This window comes from Elephantulus edwardii, unplaced genomic scaffold (assembly GCF_000299155.1).
Source record: "Elephantulus edwardii isolate Elephantulus edwardi_28Jun2011 unplaced genomic scaffold, EleEdw1.0 scaffold00043, whole genome shotgun sequence".
In the NCBI taxonomy this organism is placed as follows: Eukaryota; Metazoa; Chordata; class Mammalia; order Macroscelidea; family Macroscelididae; genus Elephantulus; species Elephantulus edwardii.
Genome location: NW_006399793.1, coordinates 18,100,703 through 18,128,302, shown reverse-complemented (window position 1 = coordinate 18,128,302; position 27,600 = coordinate 18,100,703). Strand labels below are relative to the sequence as shown.

Genomic DNA, 27,600 nt, shown 5'->3' with positions numbered 1-27,600 from the left:
TAGCCAATGACCAGAAATAGTGCTAAGTTTCAATAGTGCTAACTTGGTTGATTCATTCACTTGAATGTGCTTGGGAACGTTGAAGAAAGAGGGTGCATTGGACAATAGACTATCAAGGGAATAACTATTAGAAAATTGTGCAAGATAAAGACCCCAAATTCATTTGAGATGGGAGGAGACAATGTTGAATTGGGCCTTTGTATAAATAGACTCCGGGGCTTACGGGAGGTGACACACTTATGCAGTAACTTGGAAGGCAGAGTCATTTGCTGAGCACCGAACACATTTGTTATTAGGTGCCACTGAGCACGACTCACAGTGACCCTATGAACAACCGACCTGAACCTTGTCCTATCCTATACCATCCCGATCGTCCCTGACACAAGAGGGCCTGGTACTGAAGTCACCACGTCAATCAATTTTGTTGGGGTCTTCCTCTCCTTTACTGACTCTGCATCCTTCCAAGCATAACGTACATTTCCAAGGAATAGCTTCACCTAGCTACATGTTCATTTTATAAAAGATGAAACACTGCCTTTTTGTCTCCAAGAAGCACTCTGGCTGCACTTTTTCCAAGACATCCTTTCAATAGTCCATCAGATATTCAGTACTCTTCTTCAGCACAACTCAAAGCTATCAATTCTTTACTGTCATTCTTAGTCATTCTCCAGCTCCCTGATGCAAGGCAGGTGATTGAGAAGTCCATGGCCTGAATCAGGCACACCTTAGTCTTCAAACTGACATCACTACTGAAGGCATGGCTGCGGTAAAAGGCTAAAATGTGCAGTGAAGTCCATTCTCAAACCTAGGTGGTTTTCTTCAGGACTATTTGACCTTAGGTTTTCTTTAAACCTTCCCATGAGCCTTATTGATTCTGCTTGAATGAAATAAAGAAATGTGTTCATTTTTTAAAAAAAAAAGAGCTTCCTCTGCTATGTCAGTCTTGGGAATTCCGCACAGCAAGCTGGCCTTCTTCCCACCACACACCATTCATCTGGTTTCCCAGTCGGCAAGTGGAGATAGAGATAGGAAGATGGATTGTGTGTGCATGTACAGATGTTGTGCTCTTTAGGAGTGATGACATACATAAAGCAACAGAAATGTTCCAGTGTTGCTGAATGAAAAATTTGAAATCTTGAGCTCTTGTTCATTCTTGGTATTCTCTTTTGAATTCTTTCATTCCGAATTCTGGTGTTAACTTTACTCAGATTATCACAAGTCCCTATTTTCCTACCCTAGCTCTCAACCGAACATCACTCAACAATGGATTTAAAAAGAAAACTCTTCTTTTAAAGAGGACTTTTTGATAACAAAGCAATATAATAGGTCACTGGATTTGGTTTCAAGCTTCAGTCGTTAGGATACTGCCACTGAATTTTGGAGCTCAAGTAGAACTAAAATTCTTATTTTCTCTGGGGTAAGAGAGGGGGCGAACAAAATACCATTTAGAAAGTATAAGTTCTCACTCTATTTTAAGTACATCAGTGGGTATAAGCTATTTATAGCATTTTATAAATGAATTAAAAAGATTGATAATGACCAATTATCAGCTTGACCACACTGTTGTTACTATTGCTGTTATGTGCTATTGAGTTGCCTGCAACTCATAGCGATCCTATGTACAAGAGCTCTGAACCTTGCTCTATCCTGAGCCAGTCTCACTGACTCCAACACATCTAATTCCATTGCCCCAGTTATTGTGTCAATACATATCATCAAGGGTCTTCCTTTCATGTGCTGTCCCTCCAGCCTTTGAAGCATGATGTCTTTCTTCAAGGATCAGTCCCTTGTACATATCCAAGTTATGTAAAATGAAGCTTCAGAATCCTTGCCTCCAAGGAGAAACTTGGATTCACATTCTCCAAGACAGACCTATTTGTTCTCTTGGCAGTTCATGGTATGTTCAAGACTCTTCTCCAGCACAACTCAAAGACATCAGTTCTTCTTCTGTCATCTCTAGTCATTGCCCAGTTCTCTGATGCATAGCATGTAATGCAAAGACCATGGCCTAGAACAAGTGCACCTTAGTCTCCAGAAGACATCATTGCTTCTCAGTACTATGGAGAGGTCCCTGACAGCAGACTTTCACACTGCAATTCGTCTCTTAATTTCTGGTGCCAAGAGTGTTGATTATAAAGCTAAGCAAATTGAAATTGTTACAACATCAATCTCAAATTGAAATTGTTACAACATCAATCTCTTCTCCATCTATCATTGTGTTGCCAAATGGCCCAGTGATGAGAATCTTTGTCTTGATGATGTTGCACTTCAATCCATAATGAAGACTACAGTCCATGACCTTCTGCAGCAAATGTTTCCGGTCCTCCTTGGTTTCAGCAAGCAAAGGTGTATCTTCTGCATAGCTCAGAGAGTTTATGAGTCTTTCACTAATCCTGATGCCACACTCCTCCTAACAAACGCCAGCCTCTCAAATGCTCTGTTCCACATAGAGATCGAAAAGGTAATTTTGAACCATGCCGTGTGTCTTTGCTCTGTTCTGACAACTGCCTCCTCGTCCAAGTATAAGTTTCACCTGAGCACAATCAAGTGTTGTTTTGGGATTCCCATTCTTCTCAGCGTTAGCCACAATTTGTTCTGATCTACACAGTCAAATGCCATTAAGTAGTCAAAGAAGCATAGATAGACATTGCTCTGGTACCCTTTGCTTTTAGTCAAGATCCATCTAACATTGGCAATAATGTCTCTAGTGTCATGGCCTCTTCTAAATCCAACTTGTGTTTCTGGTGGTTCTCTGTCAATGCACTATTCCATTCATTTCTGGATAATCTTCAGCAGGATTTTGCTTGTGTTTAATATTAATAATTTTATTCAATCGTTTCTACACTCTGTTTGATCACCTCTGTTTGGGGTAGAAATAAATATGGATCTTTTCCAGTCAGTTGGCCAGATAAGTTGTTTCCCTCCAGATTTCTTGGCATATTGTTGTTGCTTTGTACTGTCGAGTTGCCTATGACTCATAGCGACCCTATATGTACAATTGCCCTAAACCCTGTTCTATCCAGAGCTAATCTTATTGTCTCTTATACACCTACTCTTATTACCCCATTGATAGAATCAACCCATCTCATAGAGGGTCTTCCTCAAGTCTTGCGCTTTCCCTCTACTCTTCCAAGAATGACATCCCTCTCCAAGGACTGATCCTGCCTCACAACATTCCAAAGTTATTCAGACAAAGCTTCAGAATCCTTGCCTCCAAGGAGCAGCCTGGCTTCACCTTCTCCAGGTCAAACTTGTTTGTTCTCCTAGCAGTCCATGGCACATTAGCATGTATTAAATTATATACAATGGAACTGGTTACTTAAATTCTCCTTCTGATGGCTTTATATCTTCACTGTTTCTTCTCTAAAGTGCTCCAATGCTGCATTTTTTGCCAGCTTGTTTTCTTAAAAATAAGCAGACAAATCCTCAGAAGTCCTGAGAATTTACCTGATGGATGTAGAAGCTGATCAGTACCTAAAGGGTATACAGGAACCAAGTGTGTTTTTGTGTGTGTGCGTGTGTATTTTATTAAATTTTATTAGTTTTAATGAACATTTACAGAGATTTTGGGTTTTCATTCATTCATTGTTGCACTGTTTTCTCCACCCTCATCCCCAGTTCGTTCTTCTTCCCCCCTCCCATGTCTGTTTAAATTGTCCAATTGCCACAGTGCTTGTCAAAGCCAGTTCTGATTAATCTCCTTTGTCAGTGTGTCCCTTGCCATTCCTATCACTCCTCCCTGAGAGAGACTTCACCCTGATTCATAAGGAAAAGGGGATGGCATATTCTCTTAGCTACTTCCTGCTGAAAAGGGATGCTGTGGGTTTCAGGGTGAATGTCTTCTCTCACTACTCTAAAGGTCCCCCTTGGCAGTAGGAAACACATAGACTATTATGGAGATTGATTCTGGAATTTAGATGTACTGTTATCAATTGTGCTTAGCCGTACGTGTTCATATCCTTGAAGATGTATCATGGAAGTGTTGCAGCCTAGAAGACACAAATTTAACTAACAAGTTAAAAGTGCATGAGTCAAAAATTGAAAAGCAATAATATTCTGAGTAGAGGTTCTAATAGTGGCACAAATCAAGTTACAGAGGTAAGGTGGTTTCATTGTCAGGAACCAAGTGTTGTTGGAGAAGCTCAGAAAGTGGTTGAGCAAAGTCCAGGTCAAAGACTGTGATGCTTATCTCTGAAAAATTCCAAATTATATCATTTTGAAGCATATCCATTAATTTTTTAAGAGGAGTAATAAAGTTGTTGTTGTTGTTGTTGTTGTTGTTATGTGTCATTGAGTTGACTGTGACCCATGTTGTTGTTAAGTGCCATCAAGTCACAGGCGACTCATAGCGACCCTATGAAGGAGAGTCCTCAATGCTTGGGTACCTTTCATCCTCTCTCCAGGTTCATAGGGTTTCCGGAGGCAAGCTATTATGCAAGTGGATGCCACTCCTCCTTCCACGCTTGTTTTATCGGGGAGCTCCACCCCACTCTTTGTCCGCATTGGGTAGCCAACCATTAAGGCATTTGACACATCAGTGTCACAGTGTTCAACCTCACAGCAACCACAAGTTACCACTGTACAGCAATTTGTACACCAGGGCTATATGACCTGGAGTAATGTCTGAACAAAAACAATGAAAGACAGGCATGAGGGCCATGAATTAAAAGTCACCCACCTTTGGCTTGGTAGTATCGCTTTCTGTCCACTGGGCCAGCTGATCTCTCTCTATGTTGATGTTGGTGTTGTTAAGTGCTGTGGAGTCGCAGGCGATTCATAGTGATCCTATGCAGGAGAGCTGCAACCCATAGCAACCTTATTTACCAGCAGCTCTGAAGCCTGCCCTGTCCTGAGCCAGCCTTACAGACACACCAACCCCCATTACCCCACTTACTGTATCAATCCATCTCATCTGGAATCTTCCTCTCCTGCATCATCCCTCCACCCTTTGGAGCATGATGTCCTCCAAAGTATGTGAGATGGAGCTTCAAAATCCTGGCCTCCAAGGAGAGATTTGGTTGCACCCTCTCCAAGACAGACCTATTTGTTTTCTTGAAGTCCAGTTCAAGACTCTTTTCCAGCACCACAACACAAAAGCATCAATTCTTCTTCTGTCATCCTTAGTCATTATACAGCTCTCAGATGCATAGCAAGTCATCATTTATGTGAAGCATGCTTAAAATAACAAAGACTAATGTGGAATTTAAGGAACAAGCACTTCCAAGCAGCACACCTCCATGTGCAGGCGTAGGCATAGTTTCAAAATGGTGTCAGGAAGTCAGATGTGTTGCATCAGATAACTCACAAGCTCAACCAAAATGCTGGATTTGAGCCCAGCTGGAGCTTGGGTTCCAAATTATGTCATGGAACCTACTTTTTCTCTGTGTCTTGGCCTAGCCTTCCTTCTCTGGGTTGTCCATCTTTTAAATCAACCTTTCCTTTGCCTGTGTCAATACCATATTCACCACTTACCAGAACTCATATTGGAAAAAGGGAAGATTATCTTCCAGTATTTCCAGCAAAAGTCCTGGAGTCACTGATTGTAAATGACTTGGCTTTGTTCAAATCGCTCCCTACTCCAAACCTCAGAGTCTACATGGTTGAAGGAAAGTTGGTTCCTCAGTGAAAACCTTTGTGCCTTTCTTAAAAGGGCTCCTCGGTGTTGGAAATGGTTAATGTTTTGAACTGCTAACCAAAAGTGTGGAGGTTTAAGTCCAACGGGAGATGCTTCAGAAGACAGACATGTCAAGCTACTCCTTAAAATCAGTCCTTGAAAACTATATAGGGAGCCTATTTCTACTGTGACATGCATGGGGTCACCTTAAGACAGAATCAGTTTTGTTTATGCTATTTCTTTGTTTGTTTCATCCTTTGCAAGATTGAAGACAAGTGCCAGACATGGAAAAAATTGAAAAAAAAAAAAAAAGAAAAAGAACATCTCCTTCAAATACATGGTGGGCTGTCATGTGAATGAATGGGTAGATATCTCCAAGAAATCAGAGAAGTAACTGGCTATATCAACAGGCTATATCATAGGAAGCAGATTTCACCTCAGTCCCTAGACAGTCCCAGCAGTACTTTTCCACAGTTAGAATCTGCTATGCCTCTGAGAGTTGGACAGTGAATACAGATAACAGAAGAATTGCTGATGCCTATTAGTTGTCGTGCTGGAGAAGAGTGCTGTATGTCCCATCGACTGCCTGAGAACACACACATAAGTATTGGAGAGGGTGCAGCCAGGATGCTTCTTGGAGGAAAGGATGGTGAAACTTTATCTCACATACTTTGAGCATGTTGTTAGGAGAGTCCAGAACTTTGAAAAGGATGTGATGCTTGGAAAACAAAGGGTGGGAAGACCTTCAACAAAACGGATTGACACAGTGACTGAAACAATGGTCTCAAGGGTGCCAGGAATGATAAGGATGGCACAGGATCCATCCTTCATAAGATCGCTGTGAATCATGGTTGACTTGATGGCACCGAACAGCAGCAACAACAACAGAACTACTGAAGCTGTAACGGGCTGCCTTAAGATGCACCAAGCTCCAGGCCTAACCGGGTGTTCAGGCCCAGGCTAGATGGGCAACTGTCAGGAGGGCTGTGTAAGAAATTCCTGAATTAGGCAGAGCTTTGCCTACATGACCTATAAGGTCCCTTTTGACTCCACAATTCTATTATCCTTGTTAATTTCCACAATTCAATTTGCAGTACAGGATAAACAAACCAAGCTAATTTGATCTGGAACTTCTGCAGGCTATCACAGGTCATTTAATCTAAAACACATGGCGATAGCTATTACTGCGCTTTCTGAAGTCATCTAACAGACCTTGTCCTCTTTAACAAGATCTCCATGTTATTAGTTTCACTCATGCCATGTTGTAGCCTCCTGCTTATTCCACCTTTCCCTTTCACTTCTCTTTACACTAGGATGGAGAGAAATTGAAAGTGTTTTCTCTTTTTTTGCCTTTTTGCCCTTAAATCTTATTTTTTGTTGTATACTGTCTCGTCAGAAAAGACTAATGAAGAAATGTTCAAAATCCCTAGCTCTAAGAGAGTTGCAAATCAAAACAACTACAAGATATCATATCACCCCAGTAAGAAAAGCAAAATTTAACAGCACAGCAAACAACAAATGCTGGCGAGGTTGCAGAGAAATTGGAACCCTTATTCGCTGTTGGTGGGAGTGTAAAATGGTACAACCATTATAGAAGGCTGTATGGCGCTTTCTCAAAAACTTGCAAATACAAATACCATTTGACCCAGCAATTCCACCACTGAGAATATACCCTAAAGAAACTATAACTACCACCCAAACAGATATATACACACCCATATGTGGCTTTGTTCACAATAGCAAAGAATTGGAAACAACCTAAGTGCCCATTAACAAACAAATGGATAGAAAAGCTCTGATATATTCACACAACGGAATACTATGCTGCATTGAAAAACAAAGAACTTATGAAATGTTATACAAAATGGATGCTCCTGGAGGACATTATGCTGAGTGAAATATCTCAGTCACAAACGGACAAATATTGCATAGTGCCACTGTTGTAAAATGGGACTGACATCGGGGTTAGGGGAAGACTGAGAAAGATGAGATAAATTATGCATACTGCATTGAAACAGATGTGGGAGAGAACTGTTTAAAAGCAATATATGATTAGGTATGCGGTCTCTTGTGTCTGGAAGAGAGGCAGTTGTGGAATGCTAGGGCGCTTGTGGCTTTCTTTTTGCCCCAAGTGGCTGGTGGCAGAGTGGACTTGTTAGGTGAATTAGAGGTCTCTGGCCCAGCATTTGCAAGTGTTTGGGCATGCTGGAATGGTAAAATGCCTTTTAGAGGTAACTTGAGGTTGCTGTGAAGCTGAACACTGTGACACTGATGTGTCAGATTCGTTAATGGTTACCCATGGCAGACAGTGTTTGGTGGCGCTCCCCGATTAAAACAAGCTTGGAAGCAGGAGTGGCATCCACTTCCGTAATAGCTTACCTCTGGAAACACTATGAACCTGGAGAAAGGATGAAAGTCACCCAAACGTTGAGGACTTTCTTTTGTTCATAGGGTTGCTATGAGTCGCCTACAACTCAATGGCACTTAACAACACAACAACATTATTATCATGACAAGAGTCCAGAATGAAGCTGCATAGTGGAGTGGACTGGAAGGGGGGATTGTATAACAATGAAAGAATTTTTCTTTTACTTTTCAAATAGCAGAGAGAACTGAGGTGGGGAGGGGTGGACAGGGAGAAAAATGCAACCATGAATGAATGGAAATCCAAAGTCTCTGTAAACGTTCATGAAAATTAATAACTAAAAAAACAAACAAATTAATTAATTTAAAAAATACTCATAGCTGACCCTCCAGCAGGTTTTCAGGGGCAGTAAATTGCACAAGAGGGAGCTCTGGAAGCCTAGTGGTAAAAGGCTGCACTGCAATCCCAAAGGCACAAGGTTTGAATCCACCAGCAACTCCAGAGGAGGATGGGCAATCTCCTTCTATGTGTTTAACTGCCTCTAAAAACCCAGTGGAGGGTCAGCTATAAGTCATTTCCAACTCGACAGCACACAACAACACAAATTGCACAAAAGAAGATTTTCCATTTTTTCCCCTATGGAGTGGGTTCAAATTGCACCTTTAAGTTGGTAGTGCAAGTTCCTACCATTAAACCGCCAGAGTTCTGAAATCTTACATACATCCCAATTAAGTCACTCAGATATCCCAATCTGGCTTTCACTTTGCAGGTTTAAATCTCAAAAAATAGGAGAGAGAATCATGGGAAATCTTATCACAGCTCTGGTCAAACTTATTAAGGCAAACTTTCAAAGAAGGAAGGAGATTTAAAAATTGGATGTTAATTTATTTCTAACTTGAATCTCATATACTGCAATGTTGTTAGAATTAGGATCATCAAATCTCTTGAGTCTTGCTCAAGAAAAAAATAGACACGTGTGTGCTAAAATACATGGGGGCCCTGATGGCATAGTCAACAGGGTCTTGCTAACCCAAAGGTGGCAGCCCTTGGTGGTTCGTACACGTCAGCTTTTCTGCAGGAAAAAGATGCACAGTCTCCTCCTGTGCAATTTACGGCCTCTGAAAACCTGCTGTAGGGTCACCTAGGAGTCCGTTCTGATGCAATAGCATTGAGTTATTGTTGCTGAAATACTGTATTTGCTTCTTCCATCACCGCAGGCATTCCTGTCACCCACTCTGTCTAACCTGGAACTGACAAAGGATAGAATCCAGCCTGCAAGTAAGGTTTTCTGGTTTTGCATGGTGTGTCCATCCTTAATAACCAATGGTTTTTCCTGTCTTTTTCAGTGAATGTTGTGTCGATGTTACAGGAATTTTGGGAGAGCAAGCAGCAGCAGAGGGCTGCCTTCCCAAGTGAAGGCGTGGTGGTCTATGAGTCACTGCCATCCCCCGGGCCTCCTTTCGTGAGCTATGTGACCCTCCCAGGAGGGAGCTGCTTTGGCAACTTCCAGGTAAGAAGCCATAGTCAATTAGTCAATCAAAGTTACTTGAGTTAAAATAGAATAAACTTTTTTAATATAATAGTAGCATTTTATGTTCCCCTGGGTCTAGTAAAAAAAAAAAAAGTTGTGTCATATTCCACGATATTTACATAGAGGGGAAAAAATCCAATGTAAATTTTCCATTTTTAAAAATAGAAGAGTTCTTATATTAAGATTTTACATGGTATTTTTTTTTTAATGAAAAGTTAGTTTTATAGAATATCACTTCAATTGCCTACTCTTTCCTTCAACATGTTTTGGAATAAAACTGACAGAGTAGGGGACTGTGACAAGACTAGTCCATCAGGGTACACACTGGTGCTCATTTTGGACAGCTCTACTTTAATGAACTTTGTAAGCAAATAAGAATCAATTTACTACAAAAACAAAATATAAGCCAATGACAAAGTATAGGGAATTCCAGACTCAGCATTCTGACACCTGAGCTAAGCCCAAGTGTGCCAGTGTGGTGTTAAGGGTTTATTGTTCAAAATGGCTTTCCTAGCTGTTGAATTTGACTTTGCCATGTGGATGGGTGTGGATATGTGAATAGGATGTGTCAGCCTATCCACAAGGGGATTGACTAGTCTTGTCACTAAATTGAGCAGACTTGGCAGCTGATTCGAGAGTCTCACTATGAGCAAAGCAGAAGCAGGCATTCAGCATGTACCCTTTGGGAGAGACTCTTGCAGCAGCTAGGCTTACAGCAGCAGCAGCAGCAGCAGCGGCTGGAGCAGAGGACAAAAGACCTGATATGAGACAGAGACTGAGATATGAGACCTTGAGACTGCTATGGCATCGAACCATAAATACGAATCTTGCCCCAGTTGGTTGAATGACTGACTGGTGGGGGCAGCGTGGGGTGGTGTGAGGAGGAGAAAAGCCATAATTTGCAGGCTTTAAGAGAGGTTGGTAACACTGTGTAAAGCCTTGAGGCTCAAGGCTGAGATGCCTGGGAGTGAATTTGCGAAGCTGTCCTGACTGACTGTGTCTTGTTGCTAACATGAATTCTAGCCTATTGCCTTCCCTAGTATGGTTATGAGGTCTGTGAGCTATAGCATCAGATTTTGGACTCAGTAAAGCAGTAAGATTGGTGTTGGGATGAATATAAAGAGGTGCAGGAGTGTGTGTGGGGGGACATGTTTGACCTCACGGGAATCAGAATTATGCTGTTGGTGTTGTTGATGGAGACAACATCCTTCATCCTTTGTGAAGTTGGCCAGATATGGCTGTCTCCGTGCAGCCTTTACTCTCATTATACCCAGGTTCTACTTCTGATTCACTTCTCCCTTGTTGGTGTTGCATGTCATCAAGTCAAAACAGACCCATAGCTGACCCTCTAATAGGTTTTCTGAGGTAATAAATTACACAGGAGGAGATTGCCCATCCTTCTCCTATGGAGCAGCTGGTGGATTTGAACCATATGCCTCAGGGACTGCAGTACAGCTTCTTACCAAATAGTACAAACGATTAAGAAGCAGGTCAGTGAAAGAGAGGAAGACCTTCAGTAAGATGGTTTAGTACAGTAACTACCACAATGGGATTGAGCATAACAGAGATTATAAGGATGGATGGGGTACCCTGCAGAAGGATAGGGCAAACTTCAGATCTGTGATCTAGGGTCACTATGAGTTATAGTTAACTTGGCAGCACTTAACAACAACAGTATTACAAAAATAGCACAAGTGGATGGCTTTGACAAAAAGAAGTTTATTCTCCCATGGCTGAGGAGGCTAGCAGTGAAAATTGAGGGCACCAACTGTGGATGAAGGTTCTTGTTCCCTTTCAACATCTGCAGGCTTGGTGTCCTTTTGGAAATCTCCACGTCTGTTGGCATCAATATTCCCTCAAATCTAGGAAGGTCACAGTGCAGGAATCTTAGACCCACATGACATGCTCCACGTCCAGTACTTCCTTCCAGTCCTTTTTTTAACAGTACTGAGGTTCTTCTGATCTCTGTTTGTTTACTTAATCCCTTTAATATGTGAGAAAAGACTGGCTCAATATACAGCCAAATCCTGTAGAACGCATCCTACCTCATTAACATAACTGCTTTTAATCCTGTCTCATTAACATCATAGAGTTGATGATTTATAACATACAGTATAATTACATCAGATTACACAAAAGGGATAATTATATAATATGGGAAAATCATGTCCCAGCCAACTTGACACATATTCAATTTATAACATTAGTCATATGAGATATACAAGTAACGTGTTTAGCGTATCATCTGGTATTTGGTAGGTACTTCAAGTACTAGTATTATCCTTATTATAAAGACTTTTCCAAAGGTTTACTCTTTAAAATGTTTTAAATGTCATGGGGTATACATGATGATGATACATTTCTAGTTGTGTAGCCACTCACACCAAATCCTTTGACCTCATTAATCATCATCAACATCTGGTTAGTTAATATGTGCAACAGTCATGGAGTGACTAGGAAATTTCAAGCAGTGGTCCAAGTATAATCCTTACCCTCAGGAACTCTGTACAAAACAAAACACAGCAATTAGAAAGAGTTCTATTAGAAGGTCAGTGAAACCACAAAGGAAGGAACTTCTGAGTTTACCAGTACTCTTTATAAAACTGCTTTAATGCCATACACTATCTCTGAATTTTCAGTAACTGGAAGAGATGCTTGATTTGTAGCTTATGTACTCTATGAAACTCATAAACAACCAACTGGCCCTCTTGAACAATTAAAAAGGCCAGAGTAAAATATTCAGAATATTCTTCCACCGTGAAAGTATAAAGAAATTAATGGTATATATAACTTTTAGGACTAACTTCATTCATATTACTTTATAGTTATACTTTTACTCTCCTTTTGAGCTTATTGCCTCATTCATGTCATCCTATTGCAGGACAGAATATAAATTTATATTACCTCAAACCCTTTTTGGAAGGGGGAGTTTAACTTAATCAAAGACTCACAAGCCTATGTCTGCCTGAGGAAAGTTGACAGAGGATTCTTAGGGAGAGCAAAGGTCTGCTGGGACTTGCAGTTGACAGTATCTTTGCCAGAACAGGGGGAGAAGACATTCTAAGCTTATGAAATGGTGAGTTCAAACCCGCAGAGCAAGAGGAAACCACCAGCTCTTCCAGAATTGTGGGAGCAGAAGAGAGAGAGGAAGAAACAGTGGGAGATGGCAGGCAGGTATTTACATTATACACAGTGTGAGATGGTAGCTAGGCTTTCCATTGTACCATAATGGATGGTCATGCCTTACAAAGGAGAACAGATTTTATTCCTCATCATATCAGAAGCCCTAAAGGACTGGGAATAGGAGAATGGTCTAGCCAAATGCATTTCAGAGGGGTGCCTTTGCCGCCACATGAAGATGCCATAGAGCTTAATGACGCTGATGGCCTGGAGGCCAAAAGGAAGGTAAGCAATAAGTGCCCATTGAGTTAAGCTGCATGCACAATCCATTTAAGCCAGAACGAGGAAAGTATTTTACAAGTTCAGGAGTCAGAATCAAGCCTTGGCTCTGCGTTTGTCCGCTGGACAAGGAACACAGAAAAAAGGAGGTGGTGACAGAGTCAGAGAAGTGCCTGGAAGCCTTCCAGGCAGAGATGAATGCGAGGACACTGCATGCAGGTTCCGAAGCTCAGGAGAGAAATCAGGGCTGTGTTTCTACTTTTCTGTCCATATTCACATGCTTAAGTCGTGGCCGCAGGCACCACTGTCCTAGGAGAATTTATGAAATGAGAAGATCAAGGAGTGTGTTTAGGAATAGACTTTTTGTGAAAATGTAAAGAAAAGGATTTCTTGTCAAAGTCCATGTATTGAACAGAAAAAGCTAGAAGAGATTAATGGAAACCAAGAGATGTGACCAAGGATTCTGTAAGCCAGCCGGTACCCAGATTGCTGCTTCAGGAGACTAAAGTCGTGGAGTGAAAAGAATGCAAGTAGATTACAGAAGGTTAGAGGGTAAGTAAGGGCTTAGAAGTGGAGACAATATCCTTCAAAAAGGATTAAGGTGGCTTCTAGTCTTGTGTTTTGCACTGTTTAGGAATATAAAAGAATTATAGGACATGATCCTTACCTTCAAATAGCCCTTAAACTTATGGAGAGTGAGAGAAGAAAACACTTTCTAGTCAAATTGTCATCAGTGGCTTCCAGACATCTGGGTCATAATAAAAGCTTTGGAGAAATAACTAAGACAGAGCTACAGGATGCATATGTTCTCAAATAGCCCGCGACAATGAGCCTGAATCACAAAAATGAACTGCGCTTAGAATATAAACTGAAAAAAAAGTCAATATTGAATTAAGATGGTGGATGTAACACATTCCTCAATCTCCTCTCTAGTCTAAAATGCCTAAAAACGTCAATGATAGATCTTTTTTCAAGTAAGTCAATTCACAATACTGCTGGAAAATAAAAAAGGAAACCACTGAAAGCTGAACTTTTGAGGCAATTCTGAGAGATAAAAGGAAGTGGAAGCAAATTATTAGGTGCAAAAATAACGCAGTCCAAACATAGACAGGAGAAATGTACTGTGAAGGTAAAGAAGAGCTGGAGAAACTCCAGATGAACAAATACCAAGAGCAGGAGGGGGCCCTGGGACGATCTGAAGGGCAATTGAAGAACTGCTTTCATAATGGTCTCGCCCACCCAGCCAGTAAGGCCCTGCCTCCCGCTACTCTGCTACTCTGAATAGTGGTCAGCAGTAGATTTTGACCTCTGAAGAATAAAAGCTAACTGCCTGATGGGGATCACTCTGAGTGTGGGCCTAGGAGCCAGAGAATAGAATTTCATGTAACCACAGGCTTAAAAGACAAGGTTGAAAAGCAGAGATTCAAAAACAACCAAAAGAAAAAAGCAACAAACCCTTACTGCCAAGTCAGTTTTGACTCATAGTGACTTTGCACGTGGTTTTCAAGGCTGTAAATCTTACTGGGAGGACACTGCTCATCCTTCTCCTGTGGAGCCGCTGGTGAAGGCCTTGCTGGAGGCTCCCAGCCTTGTGGTCAGCAGCTCTAAATGCTATTGACTATGGCACCAGAAAAGTAAAACTCACGGCCATCAAGTCAGAGCTGCTGGTAGCTGATAGTTGATAGCTGACCCTCCAGTGGATTTGGGGGGCTATAAAATGCACAGGAAGAGATTGCTTGTGTTTTTTCCTGAGGAGCTGTTTGTGGGTTCAAATTGGCTGCCTTTCGGTTAGCAGTGCAACTCTATGGACTACACCACCAGAACTCCAAGTGGCACCAGAAGCGGGAAGAAAGGCAGATGTCCTCATTCACTGGAGCAGAGGAGGAGGTCCTCAACCCATTAGTGTCTGCAGGCCCCTTCTTGAGCAATGTAAAGTGCAATGTAAAGTGCAGCCTGCAAGTCAACACCATCCTCCCTGACAACTCACACAGAAATCCCCCACTCAGGGGAAACAAACCTACTTGACCACAAGAAAGTCTTGCCAGCTGCTTCAATGAACCCACTCGTCTCTCTGTTCAGGAATGTCAGTGAACTAAAGATCACCAAAGATCAGAAGGAAATCACAAGCATAAGAGAAGAGGCTTAGGGAAGGGAAAGAAACCCAAAACAAAACACCCCAAACCTGAAATATTTTCAAAATTTCAAAGGATATTCCTAAAACAGTTATTAAAAGTGAGGCAATCAGATGATAAGAAATTTTAAATATAATAGCTAAATTACCACAATAAGAATTAAAAGGGAAAAAAGTTTGGTGGCTATAGATTACAGCCCAATTAGTAAGCTAGAAATTAAAGCGGAAAGGGTAAACAGATAGGAAAAGACTGTACAGGAGATGCAGTGATGCTGATAGCCTAGTAAGAGTTCTAGGAAGGAAAGAAATAGAGGATACTAATTTAAAAATAGAAGCGGCCTTCTTTGAATAAATGGAATGAACACACTTTTAGATGGAAAGTGCTAACCAGTTACGCTACCAACTCAAAGGCAGGGAGTTTGAATCCACCTGTATCTCCCTGCTTCGAGGGAGAAAGATGAGCGCTCTCCTCCTGTGTGCTTTGCAGCCTCTGAAAACCCACTGAAGGGTGAGTTATGAGTCCATTCTGACTCAGCAGTGTGGGGCATCTAGAGCATCATAGCAGAAGAACCATCAAACAATTGAGAGATTTAGGAAAAGCATTCTGTTTAAAAGATGGTTCAAGGTTTTTTTAAAAAATCATGCATTTGTATAGCAGTTTCACTGCTTTGTGTTTTTTAAAGCCTACAATGAACATCTATTTAGAGTTGCTTTAGGGGAGATGATTGAATGGGTGGGAGAACCGGAACACCTGGTCGGTAAAAACAAAAGCAGTTTCTTTGCGAAGATAAACAAGAAAGACAAATCTTCGGAATGTCTAATAAAGGGAAAAAATGAGCACATACGCCACACTCAGAATGAAAGAAGGGTGAAATCACTGAAGTATAACCTAAGACTACTATATACATCATTGACTAAGGAGGAAAGGAGAAGATTCGATACCTTTGATACGTAGTGCTGGATAAGAGTATTAAACACACTATGGACTTGCAGGAGAACAAACAGGTCTGACCTGGAGAGGGTGAAACCAAGTTACTCCTCGGATGCAAAGATTCTGAAGCTCCGTCTCACATACTTTGGGTAAGGATGTTGCCAGGAGGGACCTGGCACAACCCTGCTTGCTGGAACTGAGGGTGACCTGAAATGTTTGCTTCAGAAAATCAAGGACTGCAGCCTTTAATACGGATTGAAGCTCAACATCAAGAAAACAAAGATTCTCGCCACCGGGCTGATTGGCAGCATCAGTATGGATGGTGAAGAGATAGAGATAGTTAACAATTTTAGTTTGCTTGGCTCCACAGTCAACATTCTTGGTAGCAGCAGCCAGAAAATCAGGAGACGAATTGCATTGGGAAAGTCAGCTGTCAGGTACCTCTCCAGAGTACTGAAGAGCAACGACATCAAGCCGGAGTAAGATGCGCCTGGTCCGGATCATAGTCTTCACAATTGTGTGCTATGCATTGGAGAGCTGGACAGTGACTAGGGATGATAGAAAGAGGATTGATGCCTTCGAGCTGTGGTGTTGGAGAAGAATATTGAATATACCATGGACTGCTGGGAGAACAAACAGGTTCATTCTGGAAAGGGTGAAACTGGGCTACTCCTTGGAGACAAGAATTCTGAAGCTTCGTCTAATATACTTTGGAACCATTCCTTGGAGAGGGACATCATGTTTGGGAGAGTGGAGGGACAGTGCAGAATAGGAAGACCCTCGATGAGATGGATCGATTCAGTGATTGGAGTAATGCTAGTAGGTGTGTCAGAGACAGTGAAGTTGGCAGAGGGTAGAGCAGGGTTTAGGGCTATTGTACATAGAGTGACTATGAGTCGCAAGCGACTCGACAACCCATAACAACAACATGCAGTATTTGTCCTTTTGAAACTGAGCTCACTTGGAACAATGTTCTCCAGCCTCCCACATGTTGTACGGTATTTTACAAAATCATTGCTCCTTAGTGCTGCATAGTACTCCATACTGTGAATAGTATAATAATTTCTCAATTCATTTGTTAATGGACATTTGGACTGTTTCCATTTTCTTGCTATTGTGAATAATGCTGCTTTAAACATCATTGTATAAATCTCTATTTGTGTCTCAGTTCTATATTCTTCGTAGTGGAACAGCTGGATCAATGTTGAGCTTTTTTGGTTTTGGGGTTTTTTTCCCCCAATAATGCCAAACTACTGTCCAGAGTGATGCCATTTTACAATCCCATCAGCAGGGTATGGAAGTTCCAGTTTCTCCACATTCTTGCCTGTATTTATCACTTGCTTTCCTGATGAACTTTGCTACTGCTGCTGGGATGAGATAGTAGTATCTCGTTGTGGTTTTGATTTGCATCTCTCTGATTGCCAGTGATTTTGAGCATTTGTTCTTGTGTCTGTTGGCCATCTGAATATCTTCCTCTGTGAAAAGGCTTACCATACCTTTTACCCACTTTCTTAATGATTTATCTGTCTTTTTCTTGTGGACACCCTGTAATATTTTGTAAACTTTCATTGTAAGATCCTTGTCTGAGATGTCATTGCCAAATGGTAGAGATTTTCTTTCCCAGTCGGTATATTTTCTTTTCATCCTATTGGAAAAAGTTTTTGAAGCACACAGGGACTTTAATTTTTAGAAGGTTCTGTTGGTCAATTTTGTCCCCTGTATATATTTTTAAAATATGTGAAAGTTTAGATGATACAGAAGATTTTCTAAGAACTCTTCTAAGTTCAAATTTTTCTCAAAATAAGAAACTAAATTACAAAAGATTTCAGTTGCTCATTATAGTCTTATTAAATTCTATTTAATAGACTTGCAGGTCCATTAAAATCAAAGTCTGTATCCATATGTCTCCATGACTCCTAGTGCTGAGCTTTGCATAGGTTGTTGTTGTTGTTAGGTGCCATTAGGCTGAGTCCAATTCCCTGTGAACAACAACTCACGCTATGGACAACAGATCTGAACCCTGTCCTATCCTGCACTGTTCTTGTAATTCCCAACGCACTTGAGCCCATTGCCACAGTCACTCTCTCAGTCTGTCTCACTGAGGATTTTCCATTCTTTTGTTGACCCTCCACCTTTCCAGTCATGATGTCTCTTTCCAAGGAAGAGCCTCTCCTAACGTTATGTCCAAAGTATGTGAGACAAAGCTACACCATCGTTGACTTGAAGAAGCACTCTGGTTGCTCCTTTTCCAAGACATATCTGTTTGTTCTTTTGGCATTGTTTGTGAGATATTCAATACTTCTCCAACACCACAACTCAAAGGCATTGGTTCTTTTTCTCTCATTTCTATTATTGTCCAGCTTTCAGATGCATAGCAAATGTGAGTGCCTAATAAATTTGGTTAAAGGGATCTCGGGAGGCCAAAGGATGTTGTTCTTTGTCCATTCTTGTGCACAATCAGTAGTCTAGTCAGATACTTCACATGAATGTGCAAGATGGTGATCCAGCAAAGAGAAATCAGCAATGCTAAAAACTGCTGGTACTATGTTCCTATCTGTAGTTAAAGTTTTTAAAATAAAATGAATATGAAAGAATCAATCAGAAATACCTTCTAATTCTCTTTGAATTCACATACAGTAAGCTTAACCTCCATGATCCTGAATAACCAAGATCCAGCCCTGTTTACAACAAGGCATCTGCCCTGATTGGTTATATATGTTTAAAAATGCAAGCATAACAATCTATCCAGAACCTAATACATTTGCAGCATCAGTGAAAGGTTCTAGAGAATATGAGTCTAAGCAATCTTGGATTGGTTTTTGTGGATTTTTCGTCTTGTATTTTCTTGTTCATATTTTGTTTTTATTACCTTGAGAATTATATATCAATCAATCATCTCCTACATTTCCAACCAAAATGATAGTATTTCCCTTAGGTAATACAGTCAACATCGTTCCTGTGGTCTTTAAAAAACACAACACAAAATGAAAAAAAAAACAACGGAACTCTTCAGTAGGGAGGCCTCTTGGTGATTTCTCTGATCTTTCAGGGACTCCTTTTCCTTATGTTTAAATCATCATATTTTAAAGGTCTCTGGAGGATTGTTAACATCCTTCCTTAAAGAGACACAGAATTTCCTCAATCAAGTATGTTTTGGAAATGTGTTTGCGTTATTAGCTGCCAAATCTGGTCACTTAACCCATTTGGCCTTCCAAAATATGATTTGAGAAAATAAAACCTGTGCGGGAGGGAGAGAAAAAGCAAGAAACATCCCTCTAAAGCCATGTCCTCACACTTTACTTTGTCAGTTCAGAAACCATCTGACATGCCGTTTCACCACAAAACATTTCATCATGATTTTTTGCCAGCAGTTGGCCTGTAAGAGCCTACATGCTCGTTCCTGCTATGCCTTTCACATAATCAAATGTCACCCCTGTGCATTGCAAATCATTTCACTATGGATTATTAATGCCAAGACCATGTGCTGAGACATGGAGAAACCATTATGCCAGCAGTAGCCTTCTTACTGAGCCGTAGACGTCACCTCCAATGGTGCCAAATAATTTAAAAGACTTCAAGTGGAGTTGGGAACTGGAAGGCAGGATTAATCCCTCTGGTTTCAGGCAGTTTCGTGAAAGCTGTAAGAGATTATTCTCATTCGTTCTTTAGAAAGATAGCATTTGACTGAGCTTTGGTTTTCTGATTAATCAAAGGAAAGTAGTCAGAAGACCCTGATGGACACAAACCACAAGTTTTAATGTAAAGAAACCTCCCACTGAAGCAAATGGGAAGCTTGTGTCCAAGAAAACTAACAAGGATTTTCAGTTCATCTTGACACTAAAGTCAACACGCAAAAATAAAGAACAACGGAAAGAGAGAGACCCTAAGAACCCTGCCTTTAACTGTTGTCATAACTACTGCTATATAGAAAAAGAGAAGCTAAAATACGATTTTATTTTTTAATGTCTGGAAAATGAAGAATCTCTAGATAATTTTTTTTTTAAAGAAAGTTGTATTTAAACATGTTTCTTTAAAGTGACTCATAAGAGAAATTGTCTTCTGCTATTTTAGGCCTAAAGTAGAACTTCAGGTATTTGGGGTGCATTTTCTTTGTGCCATTTTTGTCTGTGCAGTTAATCCTTCCCTAGCCATGTATTATGACCATGAACACGCTGCTGTAATATCCATTTTTTTACAATAAGAAAGGCACAAAGGCCATCAGCTCCACTCCTGGCTCCCCTCCTGATGAACTCAGAAGGAAAGCCACTCAGTGTTTCAGCAGCTGTTTTTGTTTTCAAATCCAAAATGAGAACTTTATTGAGTATTCTATCTTATTTTATATTTTGATTCAAAGGATTGTGATTCAGGGCTTGTATTCAAGCCAGTGACGTAGTAGTCTTCCATACAGAATCTGCTGGAGTGATTTGGATTCGTGAGTTTCATTTGTATTTGGAGTGAAACGCAGCAAATTCCCCTTGAGAATAGTTCCAGACCATATGATTATTTATATGCATGAATTATGATTGACTAAAAAAACATACCCCCTGGCTAACACATTGATATGATAACTGGATTTATTTGAAATGTGGTACACATATTCACTGGGGTATCATGTCATTTGCACGTAAGTATTTTTTAGTTGTTAAAATAACATTGCAGAAAGTAAATACAGGTGTTAAATATTGCAGTTGAGTACTTATATAATGTCTGGCAATACATGAAATTTAAACATTCAATATGTTGTTAGACAAACTATTGATTTTTTTCTTTTTTAAATTTCTATCCAATATCTGGTGTTTTACACCAGAACTGTAAAGTAGAGAAGCATGAATAGCTAAGTTTTTTGCAAAGTTCTGTCTCTAAGAGGAAATAAATTAGTTTAATAGCTTTTGATTTGTATGTTACACTAGTTTCCAAACCAAAACCATTTCCCATGAAGAGACCTAGAAAATCTCATTTTGCAAGGGATGTATCACCTCAAGAAGATGCTGATTTTAGTTGTCAAGTTAATCCCAACTCATGGTGTGACCAGGTATGGAGATTAGAGATAACTGCTCCCCAGGGTTTTTAATGCTGTGAACTTATAGGAAGCAGATCCCTATGCCTGTCTTCTGAGGTGCCCCTGGGTGAGTTCAAGCTGCCAACCTTTTAGCTAGCAGTCAGTCACTTAACCAGCTGTGCCGTCTAGGGACATCCCAGAAAGAACAGACGTGTTGAGTTGTTTACTTAAGGCAGTAAACACATGTCTACTGCATTATCAGACAAAAAACATTTTTTTTTACTTTCATACATTGATTATTCCCAATGTCCAGGAAACTAGAAGTATATTTAAATCACAATAACCTAAATTTATAAAATTAAGCTTTTCCCAGGAGAGAATGACTAATGAAAATTTGATTAATTCATAGACTTGACGAAATGGAATTGTTATGCTCTCTTTTTATTGGTTATTAAATAAGGCTCAGCTGAAACATTCCATACTCTAAACAGAGATTTAGTTCCTGCAGTAAAATTTAGACTATTGCCCTACACTATTGCTGTTTGAATGCCAAATATTTGTATTAGAAATCATCCATGACCTCTTCTTTGTCTCTTGAGCGATGCACCCTGACTCAGATGTACATTATGTTATATTGCACAGTGCACAGTATAATATAACTTCTAAAGGAGGTATTTCCTGGTGGAAATCTCCACTGGAATGCATCCTGTTTTGCAACTAATGAGACCCAAAGATGGGAAGGTGAGTTATAACCCCTTCCCATTTGAAAGCCATATATCAACCAGCGATCAGATATTAATGACTTGTCACATGAAACTGGTAGTGTACCTTGTTTTAATGAGACCCTTTATTTCTTCCCCAGTCCTCTTTCCTGACTTTAATTTGTTTCTTTTCTTATCAAACGAAAGGAATAGAAAAATGCCTGGCCTCCAAAGAAAAGAGTAGAATATAGTGAAAGAAATGCTTAGGAAATAGATTCTCCCAAGATAGATCTCAGAGTGTCTCCAGAGGAGGCTCCTACCTCCAATTGACAAGTTTAGAAGATGCCCATAGCCTCAAAAAGTCAAAGAAAAAGGAAGAAGTCTGATTCCCTCTCTTTCAAATGCCCTCCCATCTTTCTCCCTTTTATCAGAGCCAAGTTCTTGTACATCAAAGCAACCATAAAAATAAACCAAAATCCTGAGCCCTGATCAATTCATCTTGTCTTCACCTTAACTGGAAAAAAGGAAAGACTGGCGGGGGGTGAGGGGGGGGGCACGCGGGAAGCCTCAAGGAGCAAAACACAACATGATTTTGTAATAGTTACCAGGGACCTCAGTCTAGGTATGTGTGTGGAAGAGCATTTGTGGCAGAGGTAAGGAAAGAGGAGGCCAGGTGGTTTATATTATAAAAATAACATTCTGACCCACCATGTGCATGAAACGTTTCTTTCAGTTGACAGGAACTGGTGAGTTTTCTCTGAAAATTGGACTTCCAGACCAGACCCACCCCCATCCTTAGCATAGATTCCCCTCCCCTGCACGCACAGAGCTCCAAATTGTTCCCACTATATTCGCATCCAGCTTGACTGATGGAGAAAGAGATGATATTAACTGAGGTGACTGAATTTCAACCATTACCCTTTTTCATGTCACCATCAAAAAGGGCAAAAAAATGCAAATATCTCCACAATTAGATAAATTGGAACACATACAAATATCCATGCTCAGGTCAGAGCAGTCGAGCCTGTAAAGAACTGAAAAGGGTACAATTAGCTGCAGGGCTTGATTTGTGGCATTCTTTGTGCTGTCAGGATGAAACAGAGGTGTTGGTGACACTGACCAGAGCTGGCAGGCAGTACACACACAGGCCTGCAAGTCACTTGCTGGGACTCAAACTCAAGATGCAAAAGCAAAACACTCCCAAGTGCCTGAATGACAGGCTTAACCAGCCTAAGGGATTTGGGCAGGAATTCTCACCTCTCCCAGAATCAATTTATTTGGTTTTGCCACCTGCAAACTCCTAGATCCTTGTGGTCCCCCTGGGTACCATGTGCTATCAAATGCATGTCACTGAAATAACATGCCCTGCCCTTGACCTCAGGGAGGATGGCACCTTCAGTGTTGAAATCACACAGGATAGAAGGCTGCCACATTTGCAATTGCATCATTGTTCTTGTTCAGAAAAATCTATACCTTACAGGCCATCATTCAGCCCTTGGCTGCCATTGGTTTATTTACACAGAGTAATCATTTGGCTTTGTACATTTTGTATCTCTTTTTTATTGTCTTTAAAAATGCATGTTATGAATTGGTCAGTCTAGAAAGCCTATTGCTGGGTTAAGAAGAAGAGCACCTTAACCAGGTTGTTCCTCCTATTTTCCTAAAGTGAGCACTGCTGTTAGAATACACACAAAGTCCTGGGATAGAGAAAGAATGAGAAAAAGTATTAATCAAATGAGGGCCACTAGGAAAGTTAACCCCAGAGTCAAAATTTTATCCACTTGGCTAAGGTGTTTTAATGGACAGTAAAATGCCAATTAAGAGTTTTAAAGCATTCCATAAACAATTTATAATAAGGTGATTTCTTATTAGACAGTTCTATTTATAGCATATCTGTTGTTGGAGTTGTATACTGTAGAGTGGGAACCGACCCATAGCTGACCCTCCAGCAGGGATTCAGAGGCAGTTAACCACACAGGAGGCGAGTGTCCATCCTCTTCCCGCTGTACGCTTATCAAAATTGTATTTCATTAACTTAAGAACTTGTGTCTGTTCTGAAACATCAGCTAGCCTCTATTTTACTTCAGGGCAACCTGTTGGCTCACAGATTGATTTTGGTTGGATCTCGGCATTGAATAGTATGACGATTTGGAAAATCATTATCAAAATAAAAGCTGCTGAGGTAGAAAGTGATATTAAGACATCTCAGTTAAGTGGCCTGGTGGACAGGGAGGTTTGTGGCTCACCCAAAGGTGGTACCTCTGTGGAGGTTCTAATCACCCGTGGTTTCAAGAAAGATAGCCGTCTCTTCCTGTGTGACTTATAGATTCTGAAAACCTGCTGGAGGGGCAGCTATGAGTAGGTTCCCACTGGACGGCAATAAACATGTGTGTTAGCTAAATCAATAATGCTGCTTTTGGTTCTATTTTTACATTTTAGAAAAATTTTCATGAAGGATTTTTTTTCCCCCTAACCTGAATTCTAAATGCCTTCCTCGGAAACAAGCCGCCTTCCTAGTGAGAAACTAACTCTTTTGATGTTGGCAGATGTGGATTTACCATGAAACTAACGACACTTTGACACTTCCAAGTGTGACTCTGCCAAATCACAATGCCAAAAGTTTTTTTATTGGATTTTCATGATGGTTTTAAGAAATTAAGCCCTCGAATTGTGCCAACTCTCATCTCAACAAAACTATTCTTGCTCCTGCATGTTGGAAAGGAGTCCAGTAAGGGACAATAGCATAGAGCAACTTTTCTCTAAGAGGCCTGAGTTTATTTGCATTAGAATCACCTGAGAACATTTTAAATGCACACTCATCACCAGAATCCATCAGAAAATATTCTGATTGAGCAGATCATGTTCGGGCCAGAGAACAGGCTTGCTGATTAAGTTCTTTAGCTGACTGCTGCCGTGTTTAAATCATTGGTCCAAACTCTTAACCTATGTTTGCAATTATCACAAAATGTACTGTGAGGTAGAGTCTCACCATCTTTGACTGTAGAAAGCACTCTGGTTACACTTTCTCCAAGACACACATATTTATTTGTTCTTTTGGATCTCATGGGATATTCAGTACACTTTTCCAACATCACAACTCAAAGGCAGCAATTAGTCTCTTGTCATCTTTATTCATTGTTCAAGTAACAGACACATAGGAAGCAATTGAAAAGAAGATCAGGTCCACGTTAGTCTTTAAATTGGTATCATTGCTCTTTAGCACATTAGAATGGTCCTTGACAGTGTTTTTTCCTCAAGGCAGGACATCTTTTCATTTCTTGACTACTGTTACTATGGGTGTTGATTGTGGATGCAAGTAAATGAAATCATTGACAAGTTCAACCTTTCCCCCCCACTATCATAGTGTTGCTTATGGGTCCAATGGTGAGGATTCTTCTCCCTTGATATTGGTAGGCAGAACATATCCAGTTACTGTTGTTAAGTGCCATCAAGTTGAGTATGATCCGCAGCAACCCTTCTGTTAGGTGTCATTGAGTCAAGTATGACTCACAGGGACACTATGAATAAAAGATCTGACCCTGTTCTATCCTGTGCCATCCTCACACTACCTGACACACAAGAGCCCATTGCAGCAGTCACTGTGTCAATCCACCCGGTTCAGGTTCTTCCTCTCCTTCACTGACCCCTCCACCTTTCCCAGCATCGTGTCCATCTCTAAGGAATAGCACCTCCTAACGACATGCTCAAAGTAGGTGAAGTCTCTTCATTCTTGCCTCCAAAGAGCAGTCTGGCTGCACCCTCTCCAAGACTTATCTGTTTGTTCTCTTGGCTATCCATGGGATATTCGGTGCTCTTCTCCAACACCACAGCTCAAAGGCATCAATTCTTTTCTGTCATCCTCATTTGTTGTCCAGCTCTCAGATGCATAGCAAGTAATCAGAAAGACTATGGCCTGAATCAGACATACCTTAGTTCTCAAACTAAGACATCACTACTCCTCAGTGATTTGGAGAGGTCTCTAGCTGCAGATTTATCCAGTTCAATGTTTTTCCTTATTTCCTGCTGGCTAGTACCAACAGTGTTAATTGTAGATCCAAGTAAGATGAAGCTATTGACAGTTTCAGTCTCCTCTCCATCCATCATGATGCTGCCTATAAGTCCAGTGGTAAGAATCTTTGTTTTCTTGACATTGAGATGCAATCCATACTGATGAAGTCTGCATTCCTTGACCTTCTGCAGCAAAGTGTTTCAAGTCCTCCTCACTTTCAGCAAGCAAGGTTGTGTCATCTGCATAATGTAGGTTATTGATGAGTCTCCCCCGTTCTTGATGCCACACTCCTCCAAGAGTCCAGCTTCTCAAATAATTTTCTCAGCATACTGATTAAATAGGTATGGAGAGAGAATACAACCCTGGCACACTCCCTTTCCAATTCCAAATCATGCAGTGCTCATCTAATCTGTTTGAACAGCAGCCTACTGGTCCAGGTATAGGTTTCCCATGAGCACCTAAGGTGCTCTGGGATTCTCATTCTTCTCAATGTCAGCCACAGCTCATTATGATCCATATAGTCAAATTCCTTTGTATAGTCAATAAAACACAAATAGACATTCTTCTGGTATTCCTTATTTCCAGCTGGGATCCATCTGACATCAGCAATGATATTGCTGGGGCCACAGCCTCTTTTAGATCCTACTTGAACTTCTGGCAGTTTATCTATGTACTATTCTAGCCATTTAAAAATTATGTTCAGCAGTATGTGAGATCAATGATATTGTATATGGGCCTCTTCCAATCCATTGGCCAGATAGCTGTCCTCCAAATTTACTGGCATAGAATGTTGAGTGCATCCAAAGCTGCATCTGTTAATGGAAACAATTCAATTGGTATCCCATAGATTCCTGGGGCCTTATTTTTTGCCAGTGCCTTCAATGCAGCTTCTAGTTCCTCCTTCCTTATCATTGTCTCCTGTTCATACAGTACTTCATGAAATTTTTCAGAGTCAATCAATCTGAACCCTGTGCTATCCTGTGCCATCTGCATAATTTCTGGCATACTTAAGCCTGTTGTCACAGTCACTGTGTCAATCTATCTCATTAAGGGTCTTCCATCTACATGATGCTTGACAACTTCCAAGCATGTTGTTCCTTTTCAAGGACTAGCCTCTCTTAACAATATGCCCAAAATATGTGATGAAGATTTGTCATCTTTGCCTTCAAGGAGTATTCTGGCTGCACTTTCTCTAAGACATATCTGTTTGGTTTTTTGACAGTCAATGGGCTGGCTATTCAATACTCCTCTCTAACACCACAGCTCAAAGACATCAATTCTTTTGTCATGCATATTCATCATCCAGTTTTCAGATACTTAACAAATTATTGAAAATATCATTAATCAGGCACATCTTAGTCTTCAGCTGACATTATTGCACCTCAGTAATCTGGAGATATCCCTGACTGTAGACCTTCCCAATGCAATATGTCTCCTATCTCATGATTGCTGGTACCAATGGGGTTGATTGTGGATCCAAGTAAGAGGAAATTATTGGCAATTTCAACCTTTTCTCCATTTATCATGATGTTGCTTATAAGTGCAGTGGTGAGAATATTCTCTTAATGTTATCTTTGACCTTCTGCAACAAGCACTTCAAGTCCTCCTCACTTTCAGCAAGTAAGATTGTGTCATCTGAATAATGCAGGTTCTTGATGAGTCTTCCTCCAGTTCTGATGCTACATTCTTCTTCATAGAAGTCCAACTTCTAGAATGATTTGTTCAACATACAGATTTAATAGGTATTGGGAAAGGATACAACTTTGATGCACATCTTTCTTGATTTTAAACCACACAGTGTTCCCTTGCTCCATTTAGATGACAGCTTCACGGTATGGGTATAGATTTCACATTAGCACAATCAAGTGCTCTGTAATTCCCATTCTTCTCAATATTAGCCTTAATTTGTTATGATCCATA

At 40.6% G+C, this 27,600-nt stretch overlaps 1 protein-coding gene across 1 annotated transcript in view; it reads left to right on the top strand.

Moving 5' to 3' along the window:
- The window catches only part of LIX1 (Lix1 homolog (chicken)), a 90,526-nt gene that overhangs the window by 23,231 nt on the left and 39,695 nt on the right, over nucleotides 1-27,600 (top strand). Inside the window, exon 2 of the mRNA XM_006885379.1 lies at nucleotides 9,326-9,489. Coding sequence (XP_006885441.1) covers nucleotides 9,326-9,489 — 164 coding nt within the window. The remainder of the gene's footprint in view (nucleotides 1-9,325; nucleotides 9,490-27,600) is intronic.